The sequence below is a fragment of the Stereum hirsutum genome, assembly GCF_000264905.1.
Source record: "Stereum hirsutum FP-91666 SS1 unplaced genomic scaffold STEHIscaffold_12, whole genome shotgun sequence".
NCBI lineage: Eukaryota > Fungi > Basidiomycota > Agaricomycetes > Russulales > Stereaceae > Stereum > Stereum hirsutum.
Window position 1 is genome coordinate 636,136 of NW_006763142.1, and position 18,074 is coordinate 654,209.

Here is an 18,074-nt window from a genome sequence, read left to right on the forward strand (position 1 = left end):
ACATCTGCCCTTTTGTTCGCGCTCTTGAGCGCCCATGGTCCACAATTCCTTGCGGAAGCGGACCATGTCGTGCTCTTCGATGGAGATGAGACGTTCCCAGTCCTTGAAGAAGGATAACTGCGGTGGCGTAAGATGACCGGTCTTCATCTCGTATATGTCCGCGATTGGTGAAGTAGTGTCTTCGACGTTGTCTACGGCCTATAATTGTCAAATGGAAAGAGGGCAATTTCAACACATTTTGCCAAATAAAGCAGCAGAAATAGTTGGACGGACGTACTTTCCGGTATAGCATGCAGGCATCCAGAGCAAAACATCTACCACATATCCTCTCATCGTCAATTGTCTCCGGAAGGAAATGCTCCTCGCTTTCCCTGACGTCCCCCTCAGGTCGAGAGCTATCGGCAATAGTAGTAGCATCGGTATCCTGTCGGGGCTTCTTCCGGAACCTCCGGACCATAGCCTCTGCTATGTTATTCCTGACCTGTACTAATGCCTTGATCTCTTTGGGCGCGGCCGGAACACTGATGACCTCCTCGCTCTGGGTATAGTACAACAGCCCTTCCTCGACAGGCGCGTTGTACCGCTCGCTCATCAGCAAAGTATAGAGCATTGTCTGGGCACGATGCTCCATCCCCGCCACGGCGCGGCCGGTCTTCAGTTCCAGAGGCAAAGGACGAGAAGGTGGCGAAGGACCACCGAATAAGGAGGGTATGGTGGGCATGCGAGAAGCTGGGTTATTGGTCGTGATAGTCCCTTGGACAGAAGCGTCGAGCTTGCCTTTCAGGCCGTAAGTGGGCGACCAGATATCTTCTTCGACGTCGTGAAGTCGCGAGAGCCCAAGGAAAGATATTTCACCGCGTTGAGCGCGTGTATTGGCCAAAATAGCTTCTGACTAGAAGTTAATCTTGTCAGTAATCATTTACAACTGAACAAAGACGACCCGAACTTTTGGCTTCTCACTCATGTACCTCTTCCCAAAAGTCTCAACCCCCTTCGCCCGTAACATAATATCTTTCCTCGCCGTTTGGACACCGACGCCAACCCGAAACAACTCTCCAAAGCTGTCTCCCAGGACCTCGTCCACTTGCTCACCAATCCACTTCGCGTCCCATCTATTATTGAGCAGACATTTTTGGAACACTTCGTGGAGAATGTTTCCATAGACGAGGACTGGAGTGGCGGGAGAGGAGTTTCGTAACATCGACGAGAGAATAGGCCGGCGGATGCAATGCGGCGCGGAGGAGAGTGCGGTCGGCGTTAGCAATAAGTCCGGGTGGTGGATCAGAAGGGATGTCGAAGATGAAGTTAGATCGATTGACTCCGTGTCCGTAGATACGTTAACGTAGAAGGCCCCGATTATGTTGATTATGTCGCCTGGTGGAGATATTCTCTATGAGGCTTAGATACACTGGCTAGGGCACGAACTTACCAGATGTTATCTCGGTGTTCACCCAATCGTCGTGTAATCTTACAATTCGAGTTTCACCATTAGGATCTGTTTCGACACGTAACACCTGATCAAGGAGTATAAGCATAGGGATATTACATAACAAGAGATCATTTCTCGATAGAATCCCTTGGCGGGACAGTTGCCTCCTTGTACCATTCTGCCAGAGCAGACTCCGGCGGACTGTCCGCACAAGTACCCACATATGGCGTGAACGAGCGACAGAGAAGAGACACAACATCCGGACATTGATTCGGAACATGTCGAACGTGAGGTTTGACAGCAACTAAGAGCACATCTCGGGTCTCCTGTGTGTGCTACAGGTATGTAGGCCACACTCACAGAAAGATACTATGCCAGTAGAGCCACGTAGTAGGTTTCGCGGTGCATCAATGAGAGTTGGAGGGCTACGCGGGGTATACTGCCGCAAAACCAACTGTCTGTCGGGGGAGCGCATGCACCGATCTTGTGAGATCAACACCTACTTTACGAGCTTTGTGGCCATCCTGATGTTCTTCAATCGAAATGACAGTACACCGTGTACACGGCGGCCTATCAAAGATCGGCGGTTCTTCTGGTTTCGGCATTATTGGCTCCTGGAAATGGAGCATCGTAAGTAGGGTGCGATAGGAGCCTCAGCGTCCCCAAGATATGGAAACATCGTGCCGACAAACCTTCTGCTTTGATGTCTGAGGTTTTTGTGGCGTCGGAACGTAATCAGAAACAGCATCCCAATCCCAACCGGCGAGCTCTTCGTCTATATTGACATCGTCGGCGATATGAACAATCTCATTCTCCGAGTCTTTGACGTCCTTAAGAGGCGTTTTCAGAGCCTTCGCTCTCGAGGGCACCTTTTGTCGTTTAGGTTTTGTAGGCGTCCTAGGGATTTGGCGGTTGGGTGACGAGACAAGAGGTACTACATGGTCACTAGATGTTCGGGGTCGGACAGGAGATTTGGGGAAAGTGGGATGTTGAGTTGCATCAAGGGTCGTGAAGAGGTCATTCATAAACGCATCTTCTTCTTGGATGGAGTGTTTCGTTGGCGGCATTTGTTCGAGACCAGAATGAGAAGATAATAGAGGAAAAGCAGAGTTCAAACGACCATCCCAAGTTACGCGTCGAGCTGAGATCGCCGTCGCGTCACGGCGCGGTTGTGGCTTATGTTCAATCTCCGCTCAAATTATATACTGCACGTGGAGGCGTGTATACATGTGGCGGTGGCGTGAGCGGAGAGTCTTCACTTGCTGAGGCTTCCATCTTGAGATTCATGGACCTTGCCTTTGAGCCAGCGTGTTACTTCCACCCTCACTTTTGGTGAAGGCTGTCATGTGTTCAACATCGTTTTATTCAACACATGTCGGGGCTGGGAGTCTTATGGTACGAGCCTCCATTATGCTGTTCGGTTCAACCCCTTGGAACCCGAGCTGAGAAAAGATTACCACAGTCGCTCTTGCAATTGAGAACCATGCTGATTGCATTCTATTTCTGCAAGCTTTCTGAACGTCAGTGCATTCGCGTCCGGCTAATACGATCGGCCCTTGCGAGTCTGTGAACCTTTTGAGCTCCGATACCTTGCAAGGGTCGTGTGCCAATGGCCACACTGGGCGATACTCCCTCCGAAAAGTGACATGATTGCCATTCTCAGCAGGAGACCCGCCAGGACCAACCACAGAATGTAAAGAAATACAACTTCTTGTCGCACGGTTGCTCCCCGGCGATGTTTACTTCGGATGTGAAGATCGGAAATAGAGCGGCGACAAGGCGACGATTCATTGATATCCCAAAATATTGCGGAGGGACTTTTTAGGTTGCTGTTCGCGTTCTTCTGTTGTCTTCCTCTCCACGGGGCCCTCACTTTCGTTCATTCCGTCGTGTTGCTGGCTTTGCTCTGTGCGTAGTACGAAGGTTGGATCCAAGATGGCTACACCACAAGCACTATCATGGGATAATAAACTCGGAGCGCTACTGATCGGTGGCTTGGCCAGTGGACTGTGAGTGGGACTCTTAAACACAGGCGTGCTTGCATCTGATTATGGAACCTCTCCGTGCAGACTGTACGGGATCACTTGCACGCAGACCTATATGTACTTCGAAAAGTCATTCCGAGATCGACGTTCGTTGAAGCTGTTTGTACGTCACTCGTCTAAAATCATTCAAGTCCAAGTGTCCAGCGTATGGCCATCGTTTAGTTGACTCAACGTCCAGGTAGCCGGCCTGTGGTGCGTCGTTCGTATATCATCGCCGACAAACCGATGCAAGCTCACGCTAGCGGGCCCCAGGATGTTAGACACATTCGACTTTGTCTTGAACGGTCACCTGTTGTACCATTATCTTGTGACGAATTATACAAACCCGGCTGCTCTCGCTGAGAAGCCCGTTTGGTGAGTGCATCGTCGCATTTGCACATGGTATTGAGGTGGTCTGAACGTATGATATAGGAGTTTGCTGGCCCATGTTCTCATCACAGTAAGGCACCACCCACTCTCACTCGAAATTGGATGTTAAGTTAGATCAGTCTGTAACAGATTTCCTCGTCCGCAGCATGTTTGCTCTACGCGTTTGGCGATGTACGCGCATGCCCCCTTGATCACTCCTTCGGTATCTGACTGGTACTTCCAGTGAGCAATCAAAACATCATACTCACGACAGGGATTGTAAGTCAGGTCATCTCGGTATCTTTTTCTGATACTGAATGGTGTTGATTGTCTTAGGTTATCACGTCGCTACTGGATCTTGGTACGCGCGCCCACCTTTGGATCAATATGATGTCCCGCTGTTGTTGATGTCCTAATATGTCGGACGTTTGAAGTGGTCGGAATAAGTAAGACTGCTGCTTCGCCTCATTAGCCATGGTCGAAACTCATCCAGTCATACAGTTGTATCTGCAGAAGGGTCGGTGTCCTCTGGCCACTCTCTTCTACCTCTCTGAATTGAATGTTTTTGGTAGCTTTTCTTTAGCTTCTATGGAGGACCTCGGCAAGCTTTCTGTAAGCACACCTTTCTTCATGTCGCGCATGCGCTCTCACAGATGAGTTATTGGGCCTTATCAGGATCTGTTCTACATCAACTTTGCCGCTGGGGCGGGCTCCGACGTCTTTGTCGCTTTTGTGCTGACCTATTTCCTGGCCAAGACAAGAACGGGTGGCTCTAATACGTATGTTCCTTCATCATTCATCGCTTGGAACCCAAGCAGACAAGACTCATATTGCTTCTGGAGGCGTACGGATTCGATTGTGGACGTACTGATTTTGTATACTATCAATACCGGTGAGCAAGTCTTCTCCGCTTTTGATAACATAACAACTCACGTTCTTGTCAGGTCTGCTCACTGCGTAGGTCGTCACGGCTATTCTATGGATACGTATTCATCGAGATTGTCTACCTTCTCGTAGCATCGATGCTATGCTGGGTATGATGCTGGTACGTGACTCATCAATTTTCTATCGAAAATGGTGAGGCTAATATTATGACTACCCTGCCTAACGCAGTACATCGTTATGCCCAATAATTTCATTTTCATTGCATTTTACCTGCAACTGAGTAAACGTGCGCTACCACCCCTCAATCATGTTTTAACATTCACTCAATTCTATGATGGAACTTTTCAGTCTATGTGAACGCATACCTCGCCACGTAAGTTCTCCATTCCTTCTGTCGGTCTTCCTTGCATAGTCTCCTGATGATCACACAACCGGTACTCGTGTCTTCAGCCTCAACAACCGCGAGACTCTTCGCTCGAAAGTCAGCGGGGAGTCCTACTACAATCCAACCATCCCCACTGGCGGCGCACATGAAACCCACCATTCCCTGCCTCTCTCACCCATAAACGCGCGCACGCCTCATCAGGGCAATCCATTCCGTGAAACGCATGTCGTGTCCGCAAGGATAAGGCAAGGAAGCGATGCGTCGCGAAGCTCTGGGAGGAAGGTGTGTTTAATTTTGTTCATAGCCTAGTCAATTTGACTGAACTGTGACCGTCAGAGCTTTGAACCGATTGTGTTTACGAGAGAGGGCAGGACGATGGCAGATGATGAGGATAAGTATGGTCTGGATCCTTGAAACTGCTCGAAGGCGGAGAAAGTCCTGTACGGCGTCCATGGAGTGTGTTCTGCTGTTTTCTTTGGTGCTCTGTAGTCCTACAACTCAAATATGTTTGACGGTACTTGTCCTAGTCGCTATCGAAAGTACTCGAGTACTTACAGTACCTTACAATACTCCAATGCGGTAAGGAACTGTACAGAAAAAAATCTTACGCCACGCATGCAGCTTTCGAAAAAGCTTGGGACGGCAAGAGGTTGTGTGTGGTTTGAGCCGAGGTTGCGCCACACGGTTTACTCAGCCTTAAGCCGGAAATCGTAGTATGCTTCAATTGCTTTGTGCTGAACTCTAGTAGTCAACAACATAGTGTGTAGCCTTCGTCACGCCACCCGGGCGCTTACTAGTGCCCTGCCATCTGATTACTGTACGATTTGCTTTCTTCCACCACCACCACCACCACCGCCGCCTTCACATCCTGCTTCTACAACTTTGGCTGGCCGTTGTTCGCACGAGTCATTAACGATCCCAATCGACCTACTTGAGTAGCTCAGAAACAGTGAGATAATTGTGAATGGTCTGACAACATGTGAAAGCTAACGCGGTAAATGAAGAACGATGGCCCCAGGCGAGTCTCAAGACATAGAGACGGCCACCACGAACGTGCAGTGCGTAGTAACGCCCCAGATAACCGTTAAACTCTCATGTTGAATATTTCTTAGGGCGCAGCCAGACAACAAGACGCGTCGATACGACCGTCAACTTCGGTGAGCGCGCCTTGTGGCCGTGTCTTTACGCCACACATTCTCATCCCTCGAAAGTCTATGGGCTGCAACCGGTCAGGCTGCCCTCGAATCATCACGCATCCTCGTTCTCTCTGCATCCGCCACTTCAACATCCATACTCAAGAACCTTGTTCTACCCGGTATCGGCCACTTCACCATCCTTGACCACCAGACCGTCACCCCGGAAGACGCAGGCAATAACTTCTTCCTCGAAGGCCATGACAGTGTCGGCAAGTCACGGGCAGAGGAAGCTGTGCGGTTGCTGGGCGAGTTGAACGATGGTGTGGAGGGGGAGGCTAATACCGCGGATTTCGAGGAGTTGCTGAAGAAAGACCCGGACTACTTCACGTCGTTCTCGTTGATCATCGCGCACAACATTCGGAGGGACTTGCTAGAGGACTTGTCGAAGTTATTGTGGTCGAGTCAGGCACACCCATCGTTGATCGTGGTGAGGACGGCTGGATTCTTGACTGAGTTCTACATCCAGTACCATGAGCATGACGGTGCGTGTTTCTCGCATCCTTGGACACGGACGTACGAACTAACGTTCCTAAAATTCAGTGATCGAGAGCCACTCAGAAACAACGCCATCGCTTCGTATAGACAAACCTTTCCCTGCACTACTGGAGCACGCGACATCCATTGATTTTGACAATATGGATCCGACTGAGCACGGTCACATCCCCTACGTCATTATTCTCGTCCACGCAATGGACAAGTGGAAGAAGGTGGTGAGCTCTAATTCACTTATCAGCTTACGTCTCCGCGATATTTATCAATGGGCCCTACAGCACGACGGCAAGCCGCCACAGACATACGAAGAGAAGAAAGCGTTCAAACAGTCCATCCTCGCGATGAAGGTCAAATCGGACGAAGAAAACTTCGACGAAGCAGAGGCTCAGGCCTACCGCGCCTGGACGTCCACCGGTGTGCCCTCCGAGATCCAGTCCATCCTCACCTCCCCCAAGCTCAATCTCGACAACCTCACCCCGTCTTCCCCAATCTTTTATCACCTCCTCTCTGCGCTCAAACAATTCGCCGCCCAGCCACCCCATGTACTTCCGCTGTCCAGCACACTCCCGGACATGAAATCTGACACAGAGAACTACGTGCATCTGCAGCGATTGTACAAGGCGCGTGCAGAGCATGAAAGGGGTGTGCTCAGGGGCTTGGTGCAGATCCCGGTCGAGGATGAGTTGGTGGATGTATTCGTAAAGAATGCTCACGGGCTGAGGGTTCTGCACGGGAGACGGTGGGGAGAATTTGATAGCGACCGGGAGGCAATCGGTACGTCAGCATCCCGCAGTTGTTCGGTATCACGCTTTACTAATGCTTCCAGCCATCTAGCCAACGCGCTCTCGACGTATCCTAAAGAGACCGTCACCCACCTCGCTTTCTACGCTCTCGACACCCTTAAAGCCCTTCACCCCGACGCTCCACCGACCGCTGCAATGCTCCAGGAGCAGATCAAAGACATCGTCGGTCCCCAGGTCTCATTACCGGAAGACGAGCTCGGCAATGCTCTTGGCGAACTGTCAGTGGTCTTCTCCTTCCTTTCGGTATAATCCTGTTTAATCGATTTTGTTTGGTTTACTAGCGCTCGAACCCCCACCGCAGACGTCCCGAACACCGCGGCCTTCGTGGGTGGTCTTGTCGCTCAGGAGGCTATCAAGATGATCACAAAACAATATGTGCCGATTAATGGGTACTGTGTTGCGGACTTGGTCGACTCATGGACGGGCGTTGTGGGTCCTTGAGCACGCTTCACCTGAGCACGACCGGCTTCAGAAGCATGAAGTCTTGGGCTCGCCATTGAAGCACGTGGAGTATTAGAGGAATGTGCAGTTGTGCATGTATATTATCATGAGCGGTTGTCGTGAACAATGTTTTCTTGCTGCTCCTCATAGTTTAGTCGCATGAGTCGCTTGCGTGGCGTAAAGATGTGCAGTTGCCCAATCTAAGTCTTTTCTGATCCATTCGGCAATGTTGTGCTTACCGACATCGCTTTGCCTCGTGACGATATTTACCCCTATGTGCGTCTATTTGCTCCATCGATCGTCTATATGACGGTGGCGCAGTTCTCAGGCTCATTCTTCAGCGCGTTCACACCTTGCACCGGGTGAGTACTGCATCACCATCCCCTCATTACTATCTGACCGCGAAATCTAGCCATGGACAACATTGATACCTTCCATGATCCGTCACAGTCACTAGCGCCCGAAATCAGGGATGCACCACAACCATTCGATGACACAAACGCCGACATCATCCTCCGCACGGGCGATCTCGTCGATTTTCGAGTCTATAAAACCATTCTCTCCATCGCCTCCCCCTTCTTCCAGGCCATGTTTTCTCTGCCTCAGCGCCCCGAAGCCGACGAAATCCAAGATGACGAAACTAGACACGGACTACGCGTCGTCCCTGTGCCAGAGGATTCATCTACGCTCACCATCATCCTTCTCGCATGTTACCCCCGATCCATGGGGAGAATCACCGACCTGAAGATTCTTCAGTCCTCTTTACAGGCTGCACACAAATACGAAATGCCTATCTTCGATGACATCGATGAAGCCATGATCGCAGATGCCGTCAAAGTCAATCCTCTTGCTGTGTATGCCACAGCCTGCCGTCTTCACATGCAGAACATCGCGGACATCGCAGCTCGAGCCACCTTAAAGCAGTCCTCAAGCGTCAATAGACGCACGGACGAGCTTCACGGTATCACAGGCATGCAATACTATAATTTACAGCAGTATCACCGTGATTGCGGAGCCGCTTCCGCTGAAGCCTGCTCTCGAACTGATTGGTTTTCTTATCTCACCAACACCGTGAGGAACGATTTGTCTTCCAGCCACTGCTTTTACTGCTGGAATACTGCGCTCGGTGGCCAGTGGTACGCACCCTCGTGGTTATGGGAATACCTTACCAGCGTGCGAAGCGCTGTATCAGTGGAACCGTGTGGAGACGCCGCTCTCGAGCCATCAAGGCTGTCCATCCCAGTGACCGCACCGTGCGCGCACAGTGGACACCCACGCTCGATATCTGGGCTGGTCCTCTTCTCGCGCGCACTTGCAAACGAGATTGATCGAGTGACCCGCGAGGTGCCGTTCTGCGTTCTTCATTCCTTCATCCCCACAGTGCACCACAAAGTACTGACTGGTCCTATCAACAGGTGCCTACTCCTCGGGTCTGAACTTGTTTGTAACTTGCGGTGACATTCACGCCGCTGTCGAGATTTTTTTTCTCTTCTCTGGGGCACGTAAGGCTGTATGACCAGGTCACTGTATGTCTCACCATGTACAAGCTTTTCCTGCGGGAATTTTTCCTGATTTCGTAATTCATTCGTTCGACTGAATCATTTCATTGTACCGACCGTAAGGACGAAAACTCAGTTGTTCTCTTGCGCCACACACATGCTCCCACACTGTGAGACTAACAACGTATCCAAATGGCATGTTCAACAGCGACCAGCATCATACAATAACACTGGCATAGTAGGAGCACTAGCATGCGAAACACCCCTGGAGTTTTCTTGACGGAGATGACGAGACTCGGATGTAACGGGCAGGATGGCATTAAGAACTCACAAATTGACGTGATCGCTGGGGAGAAGGACGGTGTCTGTGGTCTCGTTATCGAAAGACTTCGGCGAGTCGGTAACCTCGACCGATTTCTTTGATCTTACGTCGGACGAGCCAGGGACAATTAGACGGTGGACCCTGAAAGCAGAGACATCTTCAGATACATGCACATACCACGACACCGACACCGACGGGCGCAGTTAAGGCGGTATTACAGACGAAGGAAACCAAGAGACTTAAGAGGACAACTTGATGCCATATGGACTATACGGCTTTTGACGCCACAAGAATTTGGGGGAGCAGGCGCGAGCTCTGCCTCATGGGACGGACACGATAAACCCCAAGTCGGTGAATGGTTAACCCTGGTGAAAGCTTATCACATCACCGATATCGTCTGACAATAACCTGCAGTAGTCACTCGCATCATCGGAAACCGGAGTGTCTCGTGAAAGTCTGGATATGTACATTTCAAGCCCAATATCGTCGTAAGTGTCATGAAGGTTACAACAAGAAAATGAGGTCGCTGGAGAAAGAAAACAACGGAAGAAGAGATTCAACAGACAATTATGCGTCAGGCCATGAAATGCGGCACCTGTCAAAGCCCATCAAGGTTTCGAGAATCATAGTCAGTTCGACCCCGCGCATCTCATAAAAAAAAAAGCGACATACCTGATTGAGAGCAAGGTCGACCGCTTCAGCCAGCGATTGACTCAACATCCCCATGCATGCCCTTCTGTCCGTGATGCACTGGTTGCAGGTCTCATGTGCAGCAAATATGAAGTCCCTGCTGGTCACCACCGACGCACTCGGCCACTCCTTCAACGCACGCTCCGCCCTCGCCAGATAGTCCCATACATACGCCGGCGCCTCCACCGTCTGGGATGGCTGCGCCCCTGCCTGGGCGGACGAATAGAACTTGTGTCTCTCCTGGCATCCGCCGGTGTGACCAATCCAGAACCTGTTGAACTTCTCCCGACAATCCTGCACCCACTGGTAAGACGACGCCACCCGACTCGCCGCCTCGCCACACCTGTGATGGTACTCCAGGAGGCGTTGATGCTGTGGCACAGTCATAAAAGAGACAGGGCCAGCACGAGAGGTGACGATGTCGGTGTATCTGACGTGGAGAGATGCCTTGGCTGCGCAGCTGGCGACGTCGTTGAATCCGAAGCGACAGGCAATGGAGTATGCGTGGATGGGGTGTTCCTCCACTTGTTCCTTGAGTATGAAGCGCGCCATCGGATGAAACGCCTCGATCTCGTATTTCTCGGAGACCTGTAGCAGACGGGCAACATCGTCGAGGTCGTCGATCTTCGGCTGAAGCCCCGGATAAACAGCCCTCAACAACGCCTCCAACGTCTCGGAGTCCTCTGTAAGAAGAATGATGGGTATGCCGAATCTCTGTTCGGCGGGTGGATCATCGTCGACTTCTTTGATGCCCGATTCGAAGACGGTGGGCGTCTGAGGCCCGGGGAGACTGAACATGGTACGGAAGAATGGGGAAGCGTGGGCAAGGATGATTTTGTAGACGTAGAAATCCACGAAATCGCTGGTATGGAGGATGATATCCGCGTCGTGGTTGTCAAAAGGAAAGTTTGCGTCCTTAGGGTCGGTAGAGATGCTAGGCATGTCGCCTTCTGCTTATGGGCCGGACAGATCGTACAGAGATGAACGATCAGACGAATAACGCTTGCGAAGGGTATGGGTACGAACGATAGTACGAGGACTCACAGAATACAAGTTAACAGAGGTTTTGATCTAGATGATACGAAGTTGAATGCTCCTAGAAATTGAGGGTACAGTCAGCTCAGCGGGCGTGCAATGGTAGTGAATTCCTCACCAGAGGCGAAGCAGAGTAGATAAGGATGAGGAGTAGTCGTTCGATCGTTAATACGGGTCATCGTCAGTTTTAAGTATTCTAAAGATCGAGAACGATACCGCCACCATATCTACGTGCGAAGACTCTGCCTCAAGGTAAGGGGGAGGCTCGATGGCAGCTGATGAGATGCCCACAGAGCAGAGGCAATACTAGATCTTCTGTCTTTACTTAGAATAGACGCTTACGCCTGCGAGTGGCGAGACTGCTGCTAAATCTGGGGGGCTCTGAAAACAACGATACAGAGCATAGTATACATCCTAGAGACAAGAACTGACACGGACATACAAGAGAATCCCCGCTATGGAGAGATAGAAACTGGCGAAACCAACTGATTAGGATCGGAAAGTTCATTTTATGAAGACCGCGGGGGACCATGGAATTGTTGTCGTCAGCGTCGAACAAATTCAGTCAGATCGACTGCCACTCACAGGATGAAAGGCTACAACTCTTCAAGATACCCTTGCACGATGAGATGCTCGATATCTGATCGCCTCACCATGAACCTCTGCCCTTTCTTGAAGTCAATGGTCCCCAACTCCGTTTGGATGACGCCACAATCCTTTACAACCCTCACCAGCGCATGCAAATCTTTCGGTGGAACCTCGATGCCAGCCGTGATGTCCAGCTCATTCGAAAAGTCACTTCTATACTCCATGATGCTCGCATTGTACTCCCTCAAGAAGTCTACCTCGCTCGGACTCATCTTCGCCCTCAACTCCGCGTTTCCCAGAAGATGGGGCAGCGCACCTCCACACGCCCAATACATGTCTCGAAGACGATCCATTCGGTGCGTATGGTATGCCAGAAGACATCGTTTGTTGCGGTTTATGGCGGTCACATAGATGAGGGCAGTGGGAGAGATTCCATTGATGGAACCTTCGTAGCCCGGATCGGGAAGTTTTTCGTCCGCGATTTTTTCAAGATCGCGCTGTTCCCGGACGATTGAACGGACTAGAGGATCATTGTATTTGAAAAGGGTGTCTGTCGCGGTTGAACGACGCGACTCGAGGACAAGCTGGGTTGCGAGGTCCCCAAACTGACGCGTTTCGCTGCTACTCATCTCCACCTCGATGCGAAGCCTAATATCTGGTAAAGAATGTTTGATGCGGTCAAGACACGTTTTTAAAGAAAGGAACTTACAAGATAGCTGCGACTTATATGAGATGATGGACTTTGGAGAGAAAAGTTAGATTCCGCGGGAAAGTCGTGTTCCCCTCACGTGAGCGCGACCAAAATCTAACGCGCCGGGATGACGCGCATCTCCTGTCTCTCGCCAAAACAACATGTTCTCTTCGCCTCTGCGTCCCAGGCGTATATCTCAAATTCGCCGTCTTGTATCTGCCTCAGAAATTTCTGGGGTAAATCATCCCTGTTTACGAAGAAAAATCAGCTTTCATCATGAAACAACAAATACTGTGTATTCCGAGTCTTCCCCATCCCCGGCACTGCTCATGGCATCGAACGGCGGCCCATCTCGAAAGCAACCTCCAGGGGACATGTCGGACCAGGACTGGGAGGTACAAACTGGTTGGTCCTGCTTGGATATATCATGCAAGATGTGATGCAGGGTCTCAAGCTCATGGAACCAGGTCGTGCGATACACATCATCCAAAATACTCTGCCCGACTTCTTCTCCATCGGCCTCGTAACTCGTATATCCAACGAAGATGACAACGCATCAAGTTCGCCCGAATCTTCCTTATCCATTCTGTCTAAGACCATCCCCAGTTTTCCGCATCTAATTGGCACGGACAAAACGAAGGACAGTCTGCCTTCCGCAGAAGACATACCCATCGACGAACATAACGAGGAACACGACCTGGAGCCCATCTACAGCCCCAAAGTCAAACTCGTATACTCTCCTCCTGATAAACTCCCGCCGCCTTTTCCAGAAACGCTCAAAGTCGAGGGTGAGTCTCCTCGGGATCGAGTCTTATACTTCATTCACCCATGGTTCCATTTGTGGTTGGTTGACGTGCAGGCCTCCCACTCTACCTTGCATCATCCTCGGTTGTCCGACACACTCTCAATGCTCTTTATACCGATCTCACCGTCGACATTCGCAAATTCTCTGTCTCCTCGTCTAGTCCCTTCAATTCGTCATCCGTTCCGTCCCCGAGTCCTCGGCCCGGATCGCAGAAGCTGAATCGGAAGCGCGAGAAGTCATTGCTTGTGCGACTCGCTGTGACGGGGAGGGCAAGGGTCAGTGGTAGTCCGGCGGAGTGGGAGGTGTATGTCCATCTTACTTTGCTCTCATTGCCGTTTAACTCTGGCTCCCGATATCTGACTCTCGGAACGGTTGGTTTTTGCAGTAATTCAACATACAACTTCTCACCCAACACCGGTCTCATCTACGAACACATCGTGAACTCTATCCAGCCCGCACCTCATGCAGGAGTCTTTGACTTCATGAGGCTTGCCTTAGGAAAGCTGAGGGGGCCTGGCGCGACTCCGTCGCCAACGGGTTGTCATGGTGGCGAGTATAGACTGGGCCACAAAGACAGAGTGATCACCCAGAGCGATGAATCTTGGCGATGAGAGGTTGGTGTCTCTTGTCTTCTTCCCCTCTTCAGTGCGGTACGAACAGAAGCCATCTTGTACCCATGTCTAGGTACGAGCTGCGGTTGGTCGCATGTCTGAACGCCTGACTGTATTTGTTTGCCACGCTCAAACTCACTAGTCACAAGAAATTGTGTTCCTGCGAACAATAGCTAGAAATCGAGTGCTGTTTGCTCAAGGACCGTCTCAAACAGGTCTCGGCACCCAGTGGCGAAGGGCACGAATGTGGCCCTGCTCGGTGGCTCAGTGATTCTAAAAATAACGCGAGAGTCCCAACATAGTTCAACGATCTCTCACGGATGTATTTAAGTGGCGAGGGCTTGGCGAGGGCAGCCAGGACCTCTCCTCTCCTCTCCTTCTATCTGTCTTTCCAGCTTGATAGCTACCAGAGTCAGTGAAGAATACCCATCTCCAAGATTTCTAATTGCTGTTCAAGTTCTTCGGTACGAGTTTCCTTCTATCGGTAATCTTATGTTCGTACTGACCGTCACCGTCGTTCATCGATTGACAGCGCTGACCCCCAACCATCATCTCGTTTGAAGGTAGCGCACTTGGAAGAGACCTCACGGTTTAGTCATTTTTCTCATAACTTCTTGCTTGCGTTAATATCATTGGATGAAATATCCTGATCATCGTACCATGATAGATACAAAGCACCCCCGGCCTTAGCATCATATCGCTTGTTATAGCCTCCCCTCCCGCTTGTCATGCCGCAGGGACAAAACGACGACCACGCTCCAGAGATGCAGAGCTCTCCTACGGAAATCAAAGACGCACCCGCGCCTTTCGACGACCGTGACGCCGACGTCATCCTTCGCTCGTGCGATCTCGTAGACTTTCGCGTCTTCAAAGTCGTCCTATCCTTCGCCTCTCCTGTCTTCAAATCCATGTTCACCCTGCCACAATCCCCGAGCTCTGCTCGCACCATCGTGGCCGACGATGACGATCATAGAGACGGGATCCCTGTCGTTCGTCTCTCGGAGGATGCAACCACCTTGGAGAGCGTGCTGCGCGCTTGTTATCCAGGTACTAGCCCTCACATCGACTGTTTGGAAGATATTGTACGCGTCCTCACTGTCGCAGAGAAGTACGAGATGGAGGTGTTTCGTGTGACTGCACGCGAAATGCTTCTGAACGGTCTTGAATCTCGCCCCTTCTTGAGGTACGCGATCGCCCGCCGATTCAAGTTCAAGGATGTTTGCACGCGTGCCGCTGTAGCTTCGCTCGTGCTAAGCCACAAAGCCATCCTTCAATATCCTTCTGAGACCGTGACGTCGCCTTTACTCTCTCTTATCACAGCAGATCAGTTCCGGCATCTGCTATTATATCATTATCGTTGTGGCGAGGTCGCTAGCGGAGTGCCACTCTCCAGACATTGGTTGAGTACCCTGCCACCTCTAATTATGAGTAGGGCTCTGCAATGCTCCAGGTGTCAGGAGAAACGGACGCCGGTCGACACCGATGGACAGGCCCAACCTCCACCATTCTATGCCCCGACCCTCCTTTGGAATACTTTAGACCGCGTAGCCCGGGCGTTGAGGGAAACGCCAGACGCAAAAGGAGCCACAAATGTCTTCCAAAGTGCTGGGGATGTCGGGTCGTGTGGCTTATGCTTGATAAACAGGTCTGGGTTGATTGTGCTGGTGCGCCAGAGTCTTATGGATGCGATTAATGTTGCAGTTGCAGAGGTTAGCTGCACCCTCGCTCCTTCTCAACATCTCTCGTACTCATGATATTCCGCTCTCAACGCATGATAGGTGAAACCATCTGACTTCGGCATCGAGTCTTAGTATATTGTGTAAATACTAGCCTTCGTGCGTACTATTTTTCCGTTCTCGTATGCTGAAGCTGAGATTACGTCCGATTCCTTCAGAGTTGCTTTGAATAAAGATTGGTCAATCAAAGAATGGGCTGTTCTCAGCTTCGACTCTTTCAGCTTCTTTGTGGTGAAACTCATGCTTCATATTATGGCATGCGGATGTGTTTCAGCTAGCCTTCTTAACTATATGAACTACATAGAATGTGTGGCCAGCCAGCCCTTCCTAGGTGACACTTCGTAGCATTCAGTGGCGGTGGTGTGGGAGCGTTCTAAAAATAGCACAGAACTGAACAGATCCTTCTCTGCCCCGAACCCTGTATTTCTGTGGCCGAGGGTTTGTTGCTTTATGGAACGTGCACGAATACTTACTCTTGTCATCGTCCACCATCTCTGAGAGCTTCCTCGAGGAGTTACTTTAGCGAAAACCTCAACATCTCCCCAAGCTTCCTAGTACGATTCTTTCCGCTGATACATTCGCTCGTATTGATCGTTGCTTGAAGACCTAGCCGCCCACAGCGCACATAATGCCGGAAGAGCAGAACAACGGATCCGTGCCTCCAGCGCCATCCCCGCATACGGAGGTCAAAGATGCCCCTGCTCCTTTCGATGACCGCGACGCCGATGTCATCCTCCGCTCGTGTGATCTCGTAGACTTTCGCGTCTTCAAACTCGTCCTATCCCTCGCCTCTCCTGTCTTCAAATCCATGTTCACCCTGCCACAATCCCTGAGCTCTTCCCAATCCACCGTGGCCGATGATGACGATCATAGAGATGGTATCCCTATCGTTCGTCTCTCAGAGGATGCGCGCACCTTGGAGGATGTCTTACGCTCGTTTTATCCGGTCTCCGTTCCATGCGTTGATAGCATGGAAGGAATTGCACGCGTCCTCGCCGTTGCAGAGAAATACGAAATTGATACGTTCCGTAGGAGGGCACGCGAGATGTTGTTGAACCGTGTCGACGAAGATCCCGTCTCTGCATATACGATTGCCGTTCGGTTCCAAATAGAGGCAATAGTCGCGAAAGCCGCCATAGCCTTCCTTACGATCCATCACACGACTATCATGAAATGCTCCTCGCCCTTACTCTCCCTCATCACCGCTGAGCAATTCCGACGTCTTCTCTCGTTTCATCATCATGCTGGCAAAGTAGCTAGCGCAATGCCTTTCTCAAAGCACTGGTTGAACACCCTCCCATCTTCTATGATGAGTACCATTTATGCGTGCAGCCGTTGTCAAGAAAAACGATCTGTGACAGCTGCCGGTGGAGACGAGACTATAGTGTTTTACGCACCTGGCTACGTATGGGAGTACCTCACTCGTGCAGCTTTCGAGTTGAAGGATTGGCCATGCGCGGGATCGGCGTCAACCGCGAGTGTCGTCAAGGGTATCGTGGATTCTGGATCATGCTATTCATGTGGGCGAGACAGGACTGGTTGGATGGCGGTGGTGCGTCAAAGTCTTGCCGATGCGATCAACGAAGCTGTTGCAGCGGTGAGCCTTCCTATATCTCGTACACAATATAAGTACTTCCTACTGACTACTACGTCGTCTATCCAGCTGAAACCATCTGACTATGGGATGGAAGGATAACTTAGGAAGGCGGAGACCTGTTGCTGAAGAGGTTTGTGGGTACTTACCTCTTCTATCTCCTCTGCTGAAGTTGGGTTGAAACCCAGTGTTTCTCCAGGGCCGACTGTTACATCATTACATGTGGGAGGCTGGTCAGTCGAAGGACGGGCCGTTGACGCTTTCGAACCAGGTTTTGCTTCTTGCTCGCTCTATACTTCATTTGAGCTCTATGTTCCTTGTACAAGTATTGCCATCGATTGTACGAACACATAGGCTTGAGTGTGGCGGGGTTGGGGTACTTAGACGCGTTGTGGTTGGGATGCGGGTTCCTTGTGTTCATCCGAATTCGCTACTAGCAATTTTTACACGATGAGTCTGACCGTCGATGCGGGGTCCTC

At 50.9% G+C, this 18,074-nt stretch overlaps 9 protein-coding genes across 9 annotated transcripts; 7 read left to right on the forward strand and 2 right to left on the reverse strand.

Annotated features, from left to right (window-relative positions):
• Positions 1 to 2,815: 2,815 nt before the first annotated feature.
• On the forward strand, positions 2,816 to 5,506 carry STEHIDRAFT_170321 (uncharacterized protein; the record flags this gene model as incomplete). The annotated part of the gene is made up of 20 exons (XM_007306925.1): positions 2,816 to 2,824; positions 2,892 to 3,438; positions 3,499 to 3,577; positions 3,653 to 3,666; positions 3,727 to 3,828; positions 3,886 to 3,913; positions 3,963 to 4,014; positions 4,067 to 4,101; positions 4,159 to 4,183; positions 4,257 to 4,268; positions 4,324 to 4,339; positions 4,395 to 4,434; positions 4,498 to 4,601; positions 4,665 to 4,714; positions 4,767 to 4,779; positions 4,840 to 4,867; positions 4,936 to 4,993; positions 5,056 to 5,080; positions 5,158 to 5,374; positions 5,429 to 5,506. The coding sequence occupies exons 2-20, from the start codon at positions 3,365 to 3,367 to the stop codon at positions 5,504 to 5,506; spliced, it is 1,050 nt and encodes a 349-aa protein (XP_007306987.1). The 5' UTR covers positions 2,816 to 2,824; positions 2,892 to 3,364.
• A 439-nt stretch (positions 5,507 to 5,945) lies between these two features.
• STEHIDRAFT_123436 (uncharacterized protein) lies at positions 5,946 to 8,171 on the forward strand. The gene is made up of 8 exons (XM_007306926.1): positions 5,946 to 6,041; positions 6,097 to 6,150; positions 6,205 to 6,249; positions 6,304 to 6,770; positions 6,829 to 6,998; positions 7,059 to 7,554; positions 7,615 to 7,801; positions 7,865 to 8,171. The coding sequence occupies exons 2-8, from the start codon at positions 6,101 to 6,103 to the stop codon at positions 8,022 to 8,024; spliced, it is 1,575 nt and encodes a 524-aa protein (XP_007306988.1). The 5' UTR covers positions 5,946 to 6,041; positions 6,097 to 6,100; the 3' UTR covers positions 8,025 to 8,171.
• A 267-nt stretch (positions 8,172 to 8,438) lies between these two features.
• STEHIDRAFT_61981 (uncharacterized protein) lies at positions 8,439 to 8,708 on the forward strand (the record flags this gene model as incomplete). The annotated part of the gene is made up of 1 exon (XM_007306703.1): positions 8,439 to 8,708. A coding segment is annotated over one exon (270 nt), but the record flags the coding sequence as incomplete, so codon positions are not given.
• Positions 8,702 to 9,613, forward strand: STEHIDRAFT_123438 (uncharacterized protein). Its single transcript, XM_007306927.1, has 2 exons — positions 8,702 to 9,368; positions 9,440 to 9,613. Exons 1-2 carry the CDS (start codon positions 8,748 to 8,750, stop codon positions 9,458 to 9,460), a joined length of 642 nt encoding a protein of 213 aa, XP_007306989.1. The 5' UTR covers positions 8,702 to 8,747; the 3' UTR covers positions 9,461 to 9,613.
• Positions 9,614 to 10,330: 717 nt separating this feature from the next.
• STEHIDRAFT_100880 (uncharacterized protein) lies at positions 10,331 to 11,477 on the reverse strand (the record flags this gene model as incomplete). Its single annotated transcript, XM_007306928.1, has 2 exons — positions 10,331 to 10,440; positions 10,518 to 11,477. The coding sequence occupies 2 exons, from the start codon at positions 11,475 to 11,477 to the stop codon at positions 10,420 to 10,422; spliced, it is 981 nt and encodes a 326-aa protein (XP_007306990.1). The 3' UTR covers positions 10,331 to 10,419.
• Positions 11,478 to 11,946: 469 nt separating this feature from the next.
• STEHIDRAFT_170325 (GINS complex Psf1 component) lies at positions 11,947 to 12,787 on the reverse strand (the record flags this gene model as incomplete). The annotated part of the gene is made up of 2 exons (XM_007306929.1): positions 11,947 to 12,055; positions 12,156 to 12,787. One exon carries the CDS (start codon positions 12,785 to 12,787, stop codon positions 12,167 to 12,169), a length of 621 nt encoding a protein of 206 aa, XP_007306991.1. The 3' UTR covers positions 11,947 to 12,055; positions 12,156 to 12,166.
• Positions 12,788 to 13,056: 269 nt separating this feature from the next.
• Positions 13,057 to 14,286, forward strand: STEHIDRAFT_123439 (uncharacterized protein). The gene is made up of 4 exons (XM_007306930.1): positions 13,057 to 13,254; positions 13,317 to 13,637; positions 13,709 to 13,958; positions 14,040 to 14,286. Exons 1-4 carry the CDS (start codon positions 13,179 to 13,181, stop codon positions 14,263 to 14,265), a joined length of 873 nt encoding a protein of 290 aa, XP_007306992.1. The 5' UTR covers positions 13,057 to 13,178; the 3' UTR covers positions 14,266 to 14,286.
• A 707-nt stretch (positions 14,287 to 14,993) lies between these two features.
• Positions 14,994 to 16,076, forward strand: STEHIDRAFT_159480 (uncharacterized protein; the record flags this gene model as incomplete). Its single annotated transcript, XM_007306931.1, has 2 exons — positions 14,994 to 15,974; positions 16,044 to 16,076. 2 exons carry the CDS (start codon positions 14,994 to 14,996, stop codon positions 16,074 to 16,076), a joined length of 1,014 nt encoding a protein of 337 aa, XP_007306993.1.
• A 553-nt stretch (positions 16,077 to 16,629) lies between these two features.
• On the forward strand, positions 16,630 to 17,697 carry STEHIDRAFT_159481 (uncharacterized protein; the record flags this gene model as incomplete). The annotated part of the gene is made up of 2 exons (XM_007306932.1): positions 16,630 to 17,598; positions 17,665 to 17,697. The coding sequence occupies 2 exons, from the start codon at positions 16,630 to 16,632 to the stop codon at positions 17,695 to 17,697; spliced, it is 1,002 nt and encodes a 333-aa protein (XP_007306994.1).
• Between the last annotated feature and the right edge of the window lie 377 nt (positions 17,698 to 18,074).